The 16,212-nt window shown below is 51.9% G+C and overlaps 1 protein-coding gene across 4 annotated transcripts in view; it reads right to left on the bottom strand.

Annotated features, from left to right (window-relative positions):
• BRD4 (bromodomain containing 4) overlaps positions 1-16,212 on the bottom strand; it is a 56,612-nt gene that overhangs the window by 1,789 nt on the left and 38,611 nt on the right. Inside the window, exons 14-21 of one of the 4 annotated variants that reach the window (XM_053968270.1) lie at positions 16,023-16,075; positions 14,713-15,043; positions 13,007-13,627; positions 7,103-7,215; positions 5,462-5,627; positions 3,217-3,344; positions 1,765-1,976; positions 154-245 (exon numbers count right to left, since the gene is read on the bottom strand). In XM_053968270.1, coding sequence (XP_053824245.1) covers positions 188-245; positions 1,765-1,976; positions 3,217-3,344; positions 5,462-5,627; positions 7,103-7,215; positions 13,007-13,627; positions 14,713-15,043; positions 16,023-16,075 — 1,682 coding nt within the window. In that variant the 3' untranslated portion in view covers positions 154-187. The other 3 variants (XM_053968269.1, XM_053968272.1, XM_053968271.1) reach the window with 3 other exon arrangements.

Consider the following 16,212-nt stretch of genomic DNA (forward strand, 5'->3'; position numbering starts at 1 on the left):
GAGTGACCACTGAGTGACCAGTAACCCTGCACTGCTCTAGAACCTCCTCGTGCACCCGCCGCGCCTGCTCCAGGGCGTCCTCGTCCTCCCGGCTCCTGCACAGTGACCACAGTGACCACTGAATGACCACTGAATGACCACAGTGACCACTGAGTGACCACTGAGTGACCAGGAACCCTGCACTGCTCTAGAACCTCCTCGTGCAACCCTGCCCCTGCTCCAGGGCGTCCTCGTCCTCCCGGCTCCTGCAGAGTGACCAGGAGTGACCATTGAGTGACCACAGTGACCATGAGTGACCACTGAGTGACCACTGAGTGACCAGGAACAGGACACAAGTGAGGAAATGCGGGAATGGGGTCATGGAGTGACCAGGAGTGCCCAGCAGAGTTTGTGCTGTCTCTGGTGGTCTTGGTGGTGTTGGTGGTGTTCCTGCTGGTGTTTGTGGTCTCTGGTGGTGTTTGTGGTCTCTGGTGGTGTTTGTGCTGTCTCTGGTGGTGTCTCTGGTGGTGTTTGTGGTGTCTGTGGTGTCTCTGCTGGTGTCTCTGGTGTCTCTGCTCGTGTTTGTGGTGTCTCTGGTGTCTCTGGTGGTGTTTGTGCTGTCTCTGGTGGTCTCTGGTGGTGTTTGTGGTGTCTCTGCTGGTGTTTGTGCTGTCTCTGGTGGTGTTTGTGCTGTCTCTGGTGGTGTTTGTGCTGTCTCTGGTGGTGTCTGTGGTGTCTCTGCTGGTGTCTGTGCTGTCTCTGGTGGTGTTGGTTGTGTTCCTGGTGGTGTTTGTGATGTTCCTGATGCTCCTGGTGGTGTCTCTGGTGGTGTTTGTGGTGTCTCTGGTGTCTCTGCTGGTGTTTGTGATGTCTCTGCTGGTGTCTCTCGTGTCTCTGCTGGTGTCTCTGGTGTCTCTGGTGGTGTTTGTGATGTCTCTGCTGGTGTTTGTGGTGTCTCTGCTGGTGTCTCTGGTGTCTCTGCTGGTGTCTCTGCTGGTGTCTCTGGTGTCTCTGCTGGTGTTTGTGGTGTCTCTGGTGGTGTTTGTGGTGTCTCTGGTGGTGTTTGTGGTGTCTCTGGTGGTGTTTGTGATGTCTCTGCTGGTGTTTGTGGTGTCTCTGGTGGTGTCTGTGATGTCTCTGGTGGTGTCTCTGCTGGTGTTTGTGGTGTCTCTGGTGGTGTCTCTGCTGGTGTCTCTGGTGGTGTTTGTGGTGTCTCTGGTGGTGTTTGTGGTGTCTCTGCTGGTGTCTCTGGTGTCTCTGGTGGTGTTTGTGATGTCTCTGCTGGTGTTTGTGGTGTCTCTGCTGGTGTTTGTGGTGTCTCTGCTGGTGTCTCTGGTGTCTCTGCTGGTGTTTGTGGTGTCTCTGCTGGTGTTTGTGATGTCTCTGCTGGTGTTTGTGGTGTCTCTGGTGGTGTCTCTGGTGTCTCTGGTGGTGTCTCTGGTGTCTCTGGTGTCTCTGCTCGTGTTTGTGGTGTCTCTGGTGTCTCTGGTGGTGTTTGTGCTGTCTCTGGTGTCTCTGCTGGTGTTGGTGGTGTCTCTGGTGGTGTCTCTGGTGTCTCTGGTGGTGTCTCTGGTGGTGTTTGTGGTGTCTCTGGTGTCTCTGGTGGTGTTTGTGGTGTCTCTGGTGTCTCTGGTGGTGTTGGTGGTGTTACTGGTGGTGTTTGTGATGTCTCTGCTGGTGTTTGTGGTGTCTCTGGTGTGTCTCTGGTGTCTCTGCTGGTGTCTCTGGTGATGTTCCTGCAGCCGCCCGTGCCGGTGGCCGCGGTGGCCGGGGCCGTGTCCTCACCTCATCCTCTCCTGCTCCCTCCTGAGCCGCTCCTTCTCGCGCTCCACCTGCTCGGCCTGGGCCTTGAGGGCCTTCTCGCGCTCCTCCTTCTCGCGCGCCGCGCGCTTGAACTGCTCGAAGGAGTCGCTCGACGACTTGGCCGCCGCCGCCGGCGCCGCCGGGTGCTTCTGCACCAGCGACGCCCACGAGCCCATGTTCTTGATCTTCAGGTCCTGCCGGAGAGACACGGGGTCACCGTGGGGTCACCGCGGGGTCACCGCAGGGTCTGGGATCCACCAGAGCCGTGGTGGCCTCCATGGGATCCTCCAATGGCTTCATCCTGAGGAACTGGAGCCAGTCCTGGAGATCCCTCAGCCTGGTGGGATCTCAGGGGATTCTCCCAGACCCAACCCTGGAGTTCCTCAGGTCCCTCAGCCTGGTGGGATCTCAGGAGGTTCTCCCAGACCCAACCCTGGAGTTCCTCAGGTCCCTCAGCCTGGTGGGATCTCAGGAGGTTCTCTCAGACCCAACCCTGGAGTTCCTCAGCCTGGTGGGATCTCAGGAGGTTCTCTCAGACCCAACCCTGGAGTTCCTCAGCCTGGTGGGATCTCAGGGGGTTCTCTGAGATCCAAACCTGGAGTTCCTCAGCCTGGTGGGATCTCAGGAGGTTCTCCCAGACCCAACCCTGGAGTTCCTCAGCCTGGTGGGATCTCAGGAGGTTCTCTCAGACCCAACCCTGGAGTTCCTCAGCCTGGTGGGATCTCAGGGGGTTCTCTGAGATCCAAACCTGGAATTCCCTCAGCCTGGTGGGATCTCAGGGGGTTCTCTGAGATCCAAACCTGGAATTCCCTCAGCCTGGTGGGATCTCAGGGGGTTCTCTGAGATCCAAACCTGGAGTTCCTCAGGTCCCTCAGCCTGGTGGGATCTCAGGGGGTTCTCTGAGATCCAAACCTGGAGTCCCTCAGCCTGGTGGGATCTCAGGGGGTTCTCCCAGACCCAACCCTGGAGCTCTCCAGGTCCCACTGGATCCCACCCCACCCTGAACCTGGTGGGACCTCACGGAAGGACCTCTGGAAGCTCCCAGATCCAGTTCTGGAGCTCCTCCAGGTTCCCTGGGACCTCCAAACCCTCCCTGAACCTGGTGGCACCTCAGGAGCTTCTCCAAAACCCAACCCTGGAGCTCCTCCAGCCCTTCCGGAGACCCCAAACCCCATTTTTGGGGCAGGAGTGCCCAAAATCCCAACCCCCCCCACTCCCAGGTGTCCAAGGTGACCCTTCTGGGAGGTCCCTCGGGAATTTTGGGCTTTTTTACCTTTTTTTGGTCTTTTTCACCTTTTTTGGTCCTTTTTACCTTTTTTGGAGCGTTTTACCTTTTTTGCGTATTTTTTTTTTACCTTTTTTTGGGTATTTTTACCTTTCTTGGTTTTTTTTAAACCTTTTTTGTGTCTTTTTACCATTTTTGGGCTTTTTTACCTTTTTTGGGGCCACGGGCGTTTTGGGCTCCGCCTTCTGCCGCTCCTTGTCCGGGGGGGGCGGGGCTTGCTCCGGGGGGCGGATCACGGGCCGGGGTCCCGCCCCCTCCAGGGGCTTCAGCTCCGGCCCTGCAAGCCCAAAATCCGGGATCAGGGGGGTCCCATCCCAAAAATCGGGAATTCTGAACCCAAAATTGGGAATTCTGAACCAAAAATTGGGAATTCTGGGGGTTTATGGCCCCAAAATTGGGAATTCTGAACCCAAAAATCGGGAATTACGGGGGTTTGGAACCCAAAAATTGGGAATTCTGAACCCAAAATTGGGAATTCTGAACCAAAAATTGGGAATTCTGGGGGTTTGGAACCCAAAAATTGGGAATTCTGAACCCAAAACTGGGAATTCTGGGAACTTTGAACCCAAAATTTGGGCATTCTGAACCCAAAACTAGGGAATTCTGGAGAGCTGAACCCCAAAATCTGGGAATTCTGAACCCAAAATTGGGTCGGGGTCCCGCCCCCTCCAGGGGCTTCAGCTCCGGCCCTGCAAGCCCAAAATCTGGGATCAGGGGGGACCCATCCCAAAAAATGGGAATTCCGACCCAAAAATTGGGAATTCTGGAGATTTGGAACCCAAAATTTGGGGATTCGGACCCCAAAATTGGGAATTCTGGGAATTCTGAACCTAAAATTTGGCAATTCTGAACCCAAAAATTGGGAATTCTGAACACAAAAATAGGGAATTCTGGAGATTTGGAACCCAAAATTGGCAATTCCAACCCCAAAATTGGGAATTCTGGGGATTTAGAACCCCAAAAATTGGGAATTCTGGGGATTTATGGCCACAAGATTGGGTTGGGGTCCTGCCCCCTCCAGGGCCTTCAGCTCCGGCACCGCAACCCCAAAATTTGGGATTGGGGGGGGGGGGGGGGTGGTTCTCATCCCAAAATTGGGAATTCCAACCCAAAACTTGGGAATTCCGGGAGTTTTAGACACCAAGACTGGGAATTCTGGGGACTTCGAACCCAAAAATTGGGAATTCCGACCCCTAAATTGGGAATTCTGAACCCAAAAATTGGGAATTCTGAACCCAAAAATGGGGAATTCTGAACCCAAAAATTGGGAATTCTGGGTGGGTTTGAATCCAAAAATTGGGAATTCTGACCCCAAAAATTGGGAACTCTAGGAACTTATGGCCCCAAAATTGGGGATTCTGACCCTAAAATTGGGAATTACAGAGACTTTGAACCCAAAAATTGGGAATTCTAGAAATTTACTGCCCCAAAATTGGGAATTCTGGGGATTTAACTCTGAAAATTGAAATTTTGGGCGTTTCAGACCCCAAAATCCACAATTAGGAGGATTTCTGACTCCAAAATAGGGAATTTTTGGGATTTTGAACCCAAAATTTGGATTTTCCTCCTCCCATCAAATTCTATGGGATTTTTTTGGTGTTTTTTCCTCCCTATGAAATTTTATGGGATTTTTTGAGGTTTTTTCCTCCCTATGAAATTTTCAGTGATTTTTTTTTTTATTTTTTCCCCCTTCCCTATGAAAATTTAAGGGATATTTTGGGGGTTTTTTGGGTTTTTTTCCCCTCCCTCTGAAGCTTTATGGGATTTTTGTTTTTTTTTTTTTCCCTCCCTATGAAATTTCATGGGATTTTTTTTTTCCGTTTTTTTCCACCCTATGAAATTTCATGGGATTTTTTTGGTTTTTTCCTTCCCTCCCTACAAAACTTTATGGGATTTTTTGGGGTTTTTTTTTCCCCTCCCTACAAAATTTCATGGGATTTTTTTGGTTTTTTTCTTCCCTCCCTACAAAACTTCATGGGATTTTTTTGGGTTTTTTTTTTTCCCCTCCCTACAAAACTTCATGGGATTTTTTTGGGTTTTTTTTTTCCCCTCCCTACAAAACTTCATGGGATTTTTTTGGGTTTTTTTTTCCCCTCCCTACAAAACTTCATGGGATTTTTTTGGGGTTTTTTCCCTCCCTAAAAAACTTCATGGGATTTTTTTGGGGTTTTTTTTCCCTCCCTACAAAACTTTATGGGATTTTTTTGGGGTTTTTTTCCCCTCCCTACAAAACCTTATGGGATTCTTTAAGTTTTTTTCCCTCCCTATGAGATTCTAAGAGATTTTCTTTGGGTTTTCCTCTCTCCCCATGACGTTTTATGGGATTTTTATGGTTTTTTTTTTGTTTTTTTTGGGGTCTCCCAGGCCCGGGGAGTTTCGGGGTGCCGCACTCACGCTGGGGGAGGTGCGGGGCCGCTTTGATGCCCTCGGGGTGGCCCTTGGGGGGCTCCTGGCGCAGGGGGGGGCTGAAGGTCTCGGTGCGGATCACGGGCGAGTGCAGCTTCTCCTCCTTCCCCCCCCCCAGCGGCTGCGACTGCACCACCGAGGCCGCTCGCAATTCCTGCCATGGAAATCTGGGATCAGGATCCATCCCAAAATCCCAACCCCAATCCTGATAACGAGGCCGCTCGCAATTCCTGCCATGGAAATCTGGGATCAGGATCCATCCCAAAATCCCAACCCCAATCCTGATAACGAGGCCGCTCGCAATTCCTGCCATGGAAATCTGGGATCAGGATCCATCCCAAAATCCCAACCCCAATCCTGATAACGAGGCCGCTCGCAATTCCTGCCATGGAAATCTGGGATCAGGATCCATCCCAAAATCCCAACCCCAATCCTGATTTTGACCCCAGTCTTCATCCTGAGGCACCGCTCGCAATTCCTGAGGAAATCTGGGATCAGGATCCATCCCAAAATCCCAACCCCAATCCTGGTAACGAGGCCGCTCGCAATTCCTGCCATGGAAATTCGGGATCAGGATCCATCCCAAAATCCCAACCCCAATCCTGATAACGAGGCCACTCGCAATTCCTGCGGAAATTCGGGATCAGGATCCATCCCAAAATCCCAATTCCAACCCCAATCCTGATCCCAATCCTGAGCCTGACCCCAATCCTGATCCCAACACCGCTTGCAGTTCCTGTGGAAATTCGGGATCAGGATCGGCCCCAAAATCCCAACCCCAACGCCAATCCTGATCCTGACACCGCTCCGCTCGCAGTTCCTGCCGAAACGCGGGATCATGATCGGCCTCAAAATCCCAACTCCAACCCCAGACCTGATCCCGATCCCAATCCTGATCCTGATCCCAATCCTGATCCCGACCCCGCTCGCAGTTCCTGCCACGGAAATTCGGGATCAGATTGAGCCCCAAAATCCCAACCCCAACACCAATCCTGATCCCGACACCGCTCGCAATTCATACGGAAATCTGGGATCAGGATTGGCCCCAAAATCCTGACCCCAACCCTGATCCTGATCCCGACCCCAATCCTGATCCTGACACCACTCGCAGTTCCTGCGGAAATCTGGGATCAGGATCCATCCCAAAATCCCGACCCCAATGCCAATCCTGATCCCAATCCCGCTCGCAATTCCTGCCACGGAAATTCGGGATCAGGATCGGCCCCAAAATCCTGACCCCAATCCTGAGCCTGACCCCGACACTGCTCGTAATTCCTGCCATGGAAATTCGGGATCAGACTGAGCCCCAAAATCCCGACCCCAATCCTGAATCCTGACCCCAATCCTCATCCTGAAACTGCTCGCAATTCCTGCAGAAATCTGGGATCAGGATCCATCCCAAAATCCCGACCCCAATCCTAATCCTGATCCCGACACTTCTCACAGTTCCTGTGGAAATGAGGAATCAGGATGGGCCCCAAAATCCCAACCCCAATCCTGACCCTGATCCTGCTCACAATTCCTGTGGATCCCCAAATCCCATTTTTTCACCTGACCCCAAACCCCAAATCCCAAATCCCATTCTTTCACCTGACCCCAAACCCCAAATCCCAAATCCCGTTCTTTCACCTGTTTTTTTGGCTGGATGTTTTGCTGAGGGGGCGACTGAGGCACGAGGCCCTGGAAAGGCGGCATCTGTGGGGAAGGCATCATGAGAGGGGAAGGGGCTTCCCGCAGGTGACCTGCAACAGGTGGGCACCGGTCAGTCAGCATCGTCACCGTCACCGCGCCACCGCCACCGCCACCGGCCCCGGCGCGTCCCCCAGAAATCCCAGGATGGCCCCAAAGAACCCCAAAGTGTCCTTGAGGAACATCGGAGTTTCCTCGAAGAACCCCAAAATATCCTTGAGGAACATCCGGGTTTCCTCAAAGAACCCCAAAATGTTCTTGAGGGACGTTGGGGTTTCATCAAAGAACCTCAAAATGCCCTTGTGGCACATCAGGGTTTCCTCAAAGAACCTCAAGATGTCCTTGAGGAACATCGGGGTTTCTTCAAAGAACCCCAAAATGTTCTTGAGGAACATCGGGGTTTCTTCAAAGAACCCCAAAATGTACTTGAGGAACATCGGGGTTTCTTCAAAGAACCCCAAAATGTACTTGAGGAACATCGGGGTTTCCTCAAAGAACCCCAAAATGTTCTTGAGGGACTTTGGGGTTTCCTCAAAGAACCTCAAGATGTCATTGAGGAACATTAAGATGTTCTTGAAGAACTCCAGGATGGCCTCGAAGAATCCCAAATTGTCCTTGAGGGACATCAGGGATTCCTCAAAGAACCTCAAGATGTTCTTGAGGGACATCAGGATATCTTCAAAGGACACCAGTGTGGCCCCAAGATGTCCTTGAGGACACTGGAGTTTCCTCAAAGGACACCAGGATGTTCCCAAGGGATTCTTGGACATCCCTTGGGACATGGAGATGGCCCAGGATGTCCCTGAAGGATCCTGGGATGTCATCAAAAAACCCCAAAATGTCCTGGAAGGACAATCGGGCTTTCCTCAAAGAACCTCAAGATGTCCTTGAAGGACATCAAGGTGTTCTCAAAGGACACCAGGATGGCCCCAGGGGACTCCGGAACGGCCTCAAAGAGCCCCAGAACATCCTTGAGGGACATCAGGATGTTCTCAAACAACCCTGCGACGTCCCTGTCCCAGCCCTGGGACACTCTTGAGATGTACAACATCTTAAGATCCTCAAAACCTGGAGATCTTTGACATCCTCAACAATCTGAGACCCTCAAGGTCCTTTGGAACTGGAGATCCTTGAGATCCTCAAGAACTCCAAACTCAAAACCTGGAGAACTTCAAGAACCCAAGACACTCAAAAACTGGAGACCCTCAAGGATCCAGAGTTCTTTCAAATCCTCAAGAACTCAAGACCCTCAACACCAGGAGATCCTTGAGATCCTCAGTAAGTCAAGACCTCCAAACACTGGAGGATCTTCGACATCTTCAACATCTTAAGATGCTAAAAAACTGAAGATCAGAAAAAACGGAGGATCCCTGAGATTCTCTACTGCTCAAGATGTCGAAATCCCAGAGATCCTCAGTTACGGAAGACCCTCAACTCCTGGAGATCCCCCAACACCTGGAGATCCTCAACATGTGGAGATCCTAAACACCGTCAAACTCCCAAAGACCCCTGATGTGCCAATCCCCAGCCGGGTGATCCCATCCCACCGCTCGACATCATCCATCCATCACATCATCCACCATCATGCATCCATCATCCATCTGTCATCCATCCATCCATCATCCATCCATCCATCATCCATCCATCATCCATCCATCCATCATCCATCCATCATCCATCATCCATCCATCCATCCATCATCCATCCATCATCCATCCATCCATCATCCATCCATCATCCATCATCCATCCATCCATCCATCATCCATCCATCCATCATCCATCCATCATCCATCCATCCATCATCCATCCATCCATCATCCATCCATCATCCATCCATCCATCATCCATCCATCCATCCATCATCCATCCATCATCCATCCATCCACACCCATCCATCCATCATCCATCATCCATCCAACATCCATCCATCATCCATCCATCATCCATCCATCCATCATCCATCCATCATCCATCCATCCATCATCCATCGATCCATCCATCATCCATCCATCATCCATCCATCATCCACCATCCATCCATCCATCCATCCATCCATCCATCATCCATCCATCCATCCTCCATCATCCATCCATCCATCATCCATCCATCATCCATCATCCATCATCCATCCATCCATCCATCATCCATCATCCATCATCCATCCATCCATCATCCATCCATCCATCATCCATCCATCATCCAACCATCATCCATCCATCATCCATCCATCCATCATCCATCCATCATCCATCATCCATCCATCATCCATCCATCCATCCATCATCCATCATCCATCCATCCATCCATCCATCATCCATCCATCCATCATCCATCCATCATCCAACCATCATCCATCCATCATCCATCCATCATCCATCCATCCATCCATCATCCATCCATCATCCATCATCCATCCATCATCCATCCATCATCCATCCATCCATCCATCATCCATCATCCATCCATCCATCCATCCATCATCCATCCATCATCCATCATCCATCCATCATCCATCCATCCATCCATCCATCATCCATCATCCATCCATCCATCATCCATCCATCCATCATCCATTCATCCATCATCCATCCATCATCCAACCATCATCCATCCATCATCCATCCATCCATCCATCATCCATCCATCATCCAACATCCATCCATCCATCATCCATCCATCCATCATCCATCCATCATCCAACCATCATCCATCCATCATCCATCCATCCATCCATCATCCATCCATCATCCACCAACATCCATCCATCCATCCATCATCCATCCATCATCCAACATCCATCCATCCATCCATCATCCATCCATCCATCCATCATCCATCATCCATCCACCCCTCATCTAACCATCCATCCATCATCCATCCATCCCTCATCCAACCATCATCCATCCATCCATCATCCATCATCCATCCATCATCCATCCATCCATCCAACCATGCATCATCCATCAATCCATGATCCATCCGTCATCCATCCATCATCCATCCATCCATCATCCATCCATCATCCATCCATCCATCCATCCATCCATCATCCATCCATCATCCATCCATCATCCATCCATCCACACCCATCGATACATCCATCCATCATCCATCCATCATCCATCCATCATCCATCATCCATCCATCATCCATCCATCATCCATCCATCATCCATCCATCCATCCATCCATCATCCATCCATCATCCATCCATCATCCATCATCCATCCATCATCCATCCATCCATCATCCATCCATCATCCATCCATCCACACCCATCCATCATCCATCATCCATCCGTCATCCATCCATCATCCATCCATCCATCATCCATCCATCATCCATCCATCCATCATCCATCCATCCATCATCCATCATCCATCCATCCATCCATCCATCCATCATCCATCCATCCATCCATCCATCATCCATCCATCATCCATCATCCATCATCCATCCATCCATCATCCATCCATCCATCCATCCATCATCCATCCATCATCCATCCATCATCCATCCATCCATCATCCATCCATCCATCCATCCATCATCCATCCATCATCCAACCATCATCCATCCATCCATCCATCATCCATCCATCATCCAACATCCATCCATCCATCCATCCATCATCCATCCATCATCCAACATCCATCCATCCATCATCCATCCATCCATCCATCCATCCATCATCCATCCATCATCCAACATCCATCCATCCATCCATCCATCCATCATCCATCCATCCATCATCCATCCATCCATCCATCATCCATCCATCCATCCATCATCCATCATCCATCCATCATCCATCCATCCATCCATCCATCCACCCAACCATCCATCCATCATCCATCCATCATGCATCCATCCATCATCCATCCATCCATCATCCATCCATCCATTATCCATCCATCATCCATCCATCCATCATCCATTATCCATCCATCCATCATCCATCCATCCATCATCCATCCATCATCCATCCATCCATCATCCAGCCATCATCCATCCATCATCCACCACCCATCATCCATCCATCATCCATCCATCATCCATCCATCCATCCATCCATCATCCATCCATCCATCCATCATCCATCCATCATCCATCCATCATCCATCCATCCATCATCCAGCCATCATCCATCCATCATCCACCACCCATCATCCATCCATCATCCATCCATCATCCATCCATCCATCATCCATCATCCATCCATCCATCCATCCATCATCCATCATCCATCCATCATCCATCATCCATCCATCCATCCATCCATCCATCCATCATCCATCCATCCATCATCCATCCATCTCTCATCCAACCATCCATCCATCATCCATCCATCCCTCATCCAACCATCATCCATCCATCCATCATCCATCATCCATCCATCCATCATCCATCCATCATCCATCCATCATCCATCCATCCATCATCCATCCATCCATCCATCCATCATCCATCATCCATCCATCATCCATCATCCATCCATCCATCCATCCATCATCCATCATCCATCCATCCATCATCCATCCATCATCCATCCATCCATCCATCCATCATCCATCCATCCATCATCCATCCATCTCTCATCCAACCATCCATCCATCATCCATCCATCCCTCATCCAACCATCATCCATCCATCCATCATCCATCATCCATCATCCATCCATCCATCCATCATCCATCAATCCATCCATCATCCATCCATCATCCACCCATCCATCATCCATCCATCATCCATCATCCATCATCCATCCATCATCCATCCATCCATCCATCCATCCATCCATCCATCATCCATCCATCATCCATCCATCATCCATCATCCATCCATCATCCATCATCCATCCATCCATCCATCCATCATCCATCATCCATCATCCATCCATCCATCATCCATCCATCATCATCCATCCATCCATCCATCATCCATCCATCCATCATCCATCCATCTCTCATCCAACCATCCATCCATCATCCATCCATCCCTCATCCAACCATCATCCATCCATCCATCATCCATCATCCATCATCCATCCATCCATCCATCATCCATCAATCCATCCATCATCCATCCATCATCCACCCATCCATCATCCATCCATCATCCATCATCCATCCATCATCCATCCATCATCCAACCATCATCCATCCATCATCCATCCATCCATCATCCATCCATCATCCATCATCCATCATCCATCCATCATCCATCCATCCATCCATCCATCATCCATCATCCATCCATCCATCATCCATCCATCCATTATCCATCCATCATCCATCCATCCATCATCCATTATCCATCCATCCATCATCCATCCATCCATCATCCATCCATCCATCATCCATCCATCATCCATCCATCCATCCATCATCCATCCATCCATCCATCATCCATCATCCATCCATCCATCCATCATCCATCCATCATCCATCCATCCCCCATCCATCCATCCATCACCCATCATCCATCCATCCATCATCCATCCATCCATCATCCATCCATCCATCCATCCATCCATCCATCCATCCATCATCCATCATCCATCCATCCATCCATCATCCATCCATCCATCATCCATCCATCCATCATCCATCCATCCATCCATCCATCCATCCATCATCCATCCATCCATCATCCATCCATCCATCATCCATCCATCATCCATCCATCCATCCATCCATCATCCATCATCCATCCATCCATCCATCCATCATCCATCCATCATCCATCATCCATCCATCCATCCATCCATCATCCATCCATCATCCATCATCCATCCCTCCACCGTCCGTGTGTCCGTCCTGGCTCCGGCAGCCGCCGCTCACCGGTGCCGTAGGGGTCCGCTTTGTGGTGCCGCGGTGACGGGTGGTGCTGGATGACCTGCTGCGGTTTTGCCGGCGCCGGCTGCGGCTGCGGCGGCGCCGGCTGCGGCTGCTGCGCCTGCTGCTGCTGCGGCGGCGCCGGCGGCTGCGCCAGGTGCGACGGGAAGGGCAGGGGCTGCAGGTGCAGCGGGCGCGGCGGCGGCGGAGGCGGCTGCAGCGGCTGCACCGCGGGATGCGCCGGCGGCGGCGGCAGCGCCGGGGGAGGCGGCGGCGGCTGCGGCTGCGGCGCCGGCTGCGACTGGACCTTCACTGAAGGGAGAAGCGGAGTCTGCGGCTGCACTTTCTGCAGCTGCTGCAGGTACAGCTGCATCTGGCTGGTGCTCAGGGGGAGGTTGTGGTGCGGCGGCGGCGGCACTGGCGGCGGCACCGGCGGCGCCGGCGGCTCCTCGTCCTCCAGCAGCACCTGCGGCGGCTGCGGCAGCGGCGGCTGCGGGAGCAGCGGCTGCGGCGGCGGCTGCGGCGGCAGCGCCGGGGACACGGCCGGCGGCCGCGGCGGCTTCGGGGGCAGCGCCGCCGCCCGGTTGCTGGGCCTCGAGGGCTGCTGAGGCAGAGCGTTGTGCAAAGCTGCGGAGGAAGGACACGTGGGGAGGTCAGGAGAACTGGCGGGGCCTGGTCCGTCACCCCCAGTCCCACCCCGTGCTGTCTTCTTCTGGGATGTCCCAGGAAGGACACGGTGGTGAAACTAGGAGAACTTCCATGGGATGGTCCATCACCTCCCAATCCCACCCCATCACCTTCCAGAAGGAACCAACCCCACCAACCACCATCCTCTTCCTCTGAGATGTTGGGACATTCCAGCAAGACCATGGTGGACATCAGGAATGAAAAAACCCACACCCACCACCATCCTCTTCCTTTTGGGACATCCCAACAAGCCCATGGTGGACACCAAGTGCCAAGAACCTCCCTCTTCTCCCATCTATCACCATCCTCATCCTCTGGGATTTTGGGACATCCCAACAAGCCCACGGTGGACACCAAGACTCAAGAACCTCCCTTTTCTCCCATCTATCACCATCCTCATCCTCTGGGATTCTGGGACATCCCAATAAGCCCACGGTGGACCCAAGACCCAAGAACCTCCCTCTCCCCTATCTACCATCATCCTCTTCCTCTCGGGACACCCCAACAAGCCCAAGGTGGACACCAAGTGCCAAGAACCTCCTTTTCCCCATCCACCCCCTTCCAGAAGACCCCAAATCCCACCCACCACCATCCTCTTCCTCTTGGGACATCCCAACAAGACCACGATGGACACCAAGACCCAAGAACCTCCCTTTTCCCCCATCTACCACCATCCTCTGGGATTTTGGGACATCCCAACAAGCCCATGGTGGACACCGAGACTCAAGAACCTCCCGTTCCCCCATCTACCACCATCCTCATCCTCTGGGATTCTGGGACATCCCAACAAGCCCATGGTGGACACCAAGACCCAAGAACCTCCCTTTCCCCCCATCTACCACCATCCTCTGGGATTCTGGGACATCCCAACAAGCCCATGGTGGACACCGAGACTCAAGAACCTCCCTTTCCCCCATCTACCACCATCCTCATCCTCTGGGATTTTGGGACATCCCAACAAGCCCACGGTGGACACCAAGACCCGAGAAGCTCCCATCTCCCAGCCAGGCCGTGTCCCAGCTCACCTGGAGGAGACACCACGTGCTGGTTGAGGTGGGGGGGGGTGCTGTGCTCGGGCGCCGGGGGCAGGTGGGGCGGGGGCAGCTCGGGCTGGGGCAGGTGCAGGATGGGTTGGCCAAAATGGGCCATGGTGTCGAACATGGTCCCCGGCAAGGGGTGCTCCAGGACGGGCACCTGGGCGGGGACGAAGGGCGGCGGCGGCGACGCCTTCAGGGGCGCCGCGGGCTGCGGGACGGGCGGCGGCTGCGGCGGCTGCAGCGCCGGCGGGACGGGCTGCGGCGGCGCCGGAGGGGGTTGCGGCGGTGCCGGCGCCGGTTGGTGGTGGTGGTGGTGGTGCTGTTGAAGAGGGAGGAGTTAGAAAGGGTGGAGATGTTCTGGTGGGACGTCAAAATGGGGGTTTGGGTATGGAAATGAGCTCCTGGGGTCATCAAAATGTTCTCATTGGTCACCAAAACTGGTGGTTTGGTCGTCAAATTGACCTCTTGGGTCATCAAAATGTGGGTTTGGACATCAAAATGGTCTTTTGGTCATAAAAATGTGAGTTTGGACACCAAAATGCTCTTCTGTGTCATCAAAATGACCTCTTGGGTCAACAAAATGTTGTTCTGGTCATCAAAATGTACCTCAAAATGAACTCCCAGGTCATCAAAGTGACTTTTTTGGTCAATGAAAATGACCTCCTGGGTCATCAAAATGTGGTTCTGGACACCAAAATTATCTCCTCAGTCATCTACATGGCCTTTTTGGTCATCAGAACATCTCCTAGAGCGTCAAAATGTTCTCCCGAGTCACCAAAATGTCCTTGTGGTCATCTAAAAATGGCTTTTTGGCCATCAAAATGCCTAACTTGGCTATCAAAGTGATTTTTTGGTCACTGAGTTGTCCTCCTCTGTCATTAAAGAGACTTTTTTGGTCACTGAAATTACCTTCTGGCTCATCAAAGCCCTTTGTGGGTTACCTAAATGGCTTTTGGGTCACCAAAATGACCTCTTGGGTCATCCAAACACAGTTTTAGACCTCAAAATGAACTCCTGGGCCATCAAAGGGACTTTTCTGGTCATCGAAACGACCTCTTGGGTCATCACAATGTGGTTTGGTCACCAAAATGTTGTTCTGTGTCATCAAAACGACCGATCCCATCCCAATCCCAATCCATGGATCCAATCCAAATCCACGGATCCAACTCCAATCCAACCCCAATCCATGGATTCGATCCCAACCCAACAAATGGATCCAATCCCAATCCCAACTCAATCCATGGATCCCAACCCAACCCAATCCATGGATCCAATCCCAATCCCAATCCCATTCCTACCTTTTTCTGCTCCCGCCCTGAGTGCCCTTTTTTCTTCAACTTCGGCGCCATTTCTGCCAAAAATAAATGGGAAAAGAAACAAAATTAATTTGGGAACGGCTCCGGACGAACCCGACGGCACGGATCAGGAACGGGGCAGGAATTCCCCAGGGACTGACTGGAATTCCCCTGGGATTGATTGGAATTCCCC

Source organism: Vidua chalybeata, chromosome 33, assembly GCF_026979565.1.
Source record: "Vidua chalybeata isolate OUT-0048 chromosome 33, bVidCha1 merged haplotype, whole genome shotgun sequence".
Lineage (NCBI taxonomy): Eukaryota > Metazoa > Chordata > Aves > Passeriformes > Viduidae > Vidua > Vidua chalybeata.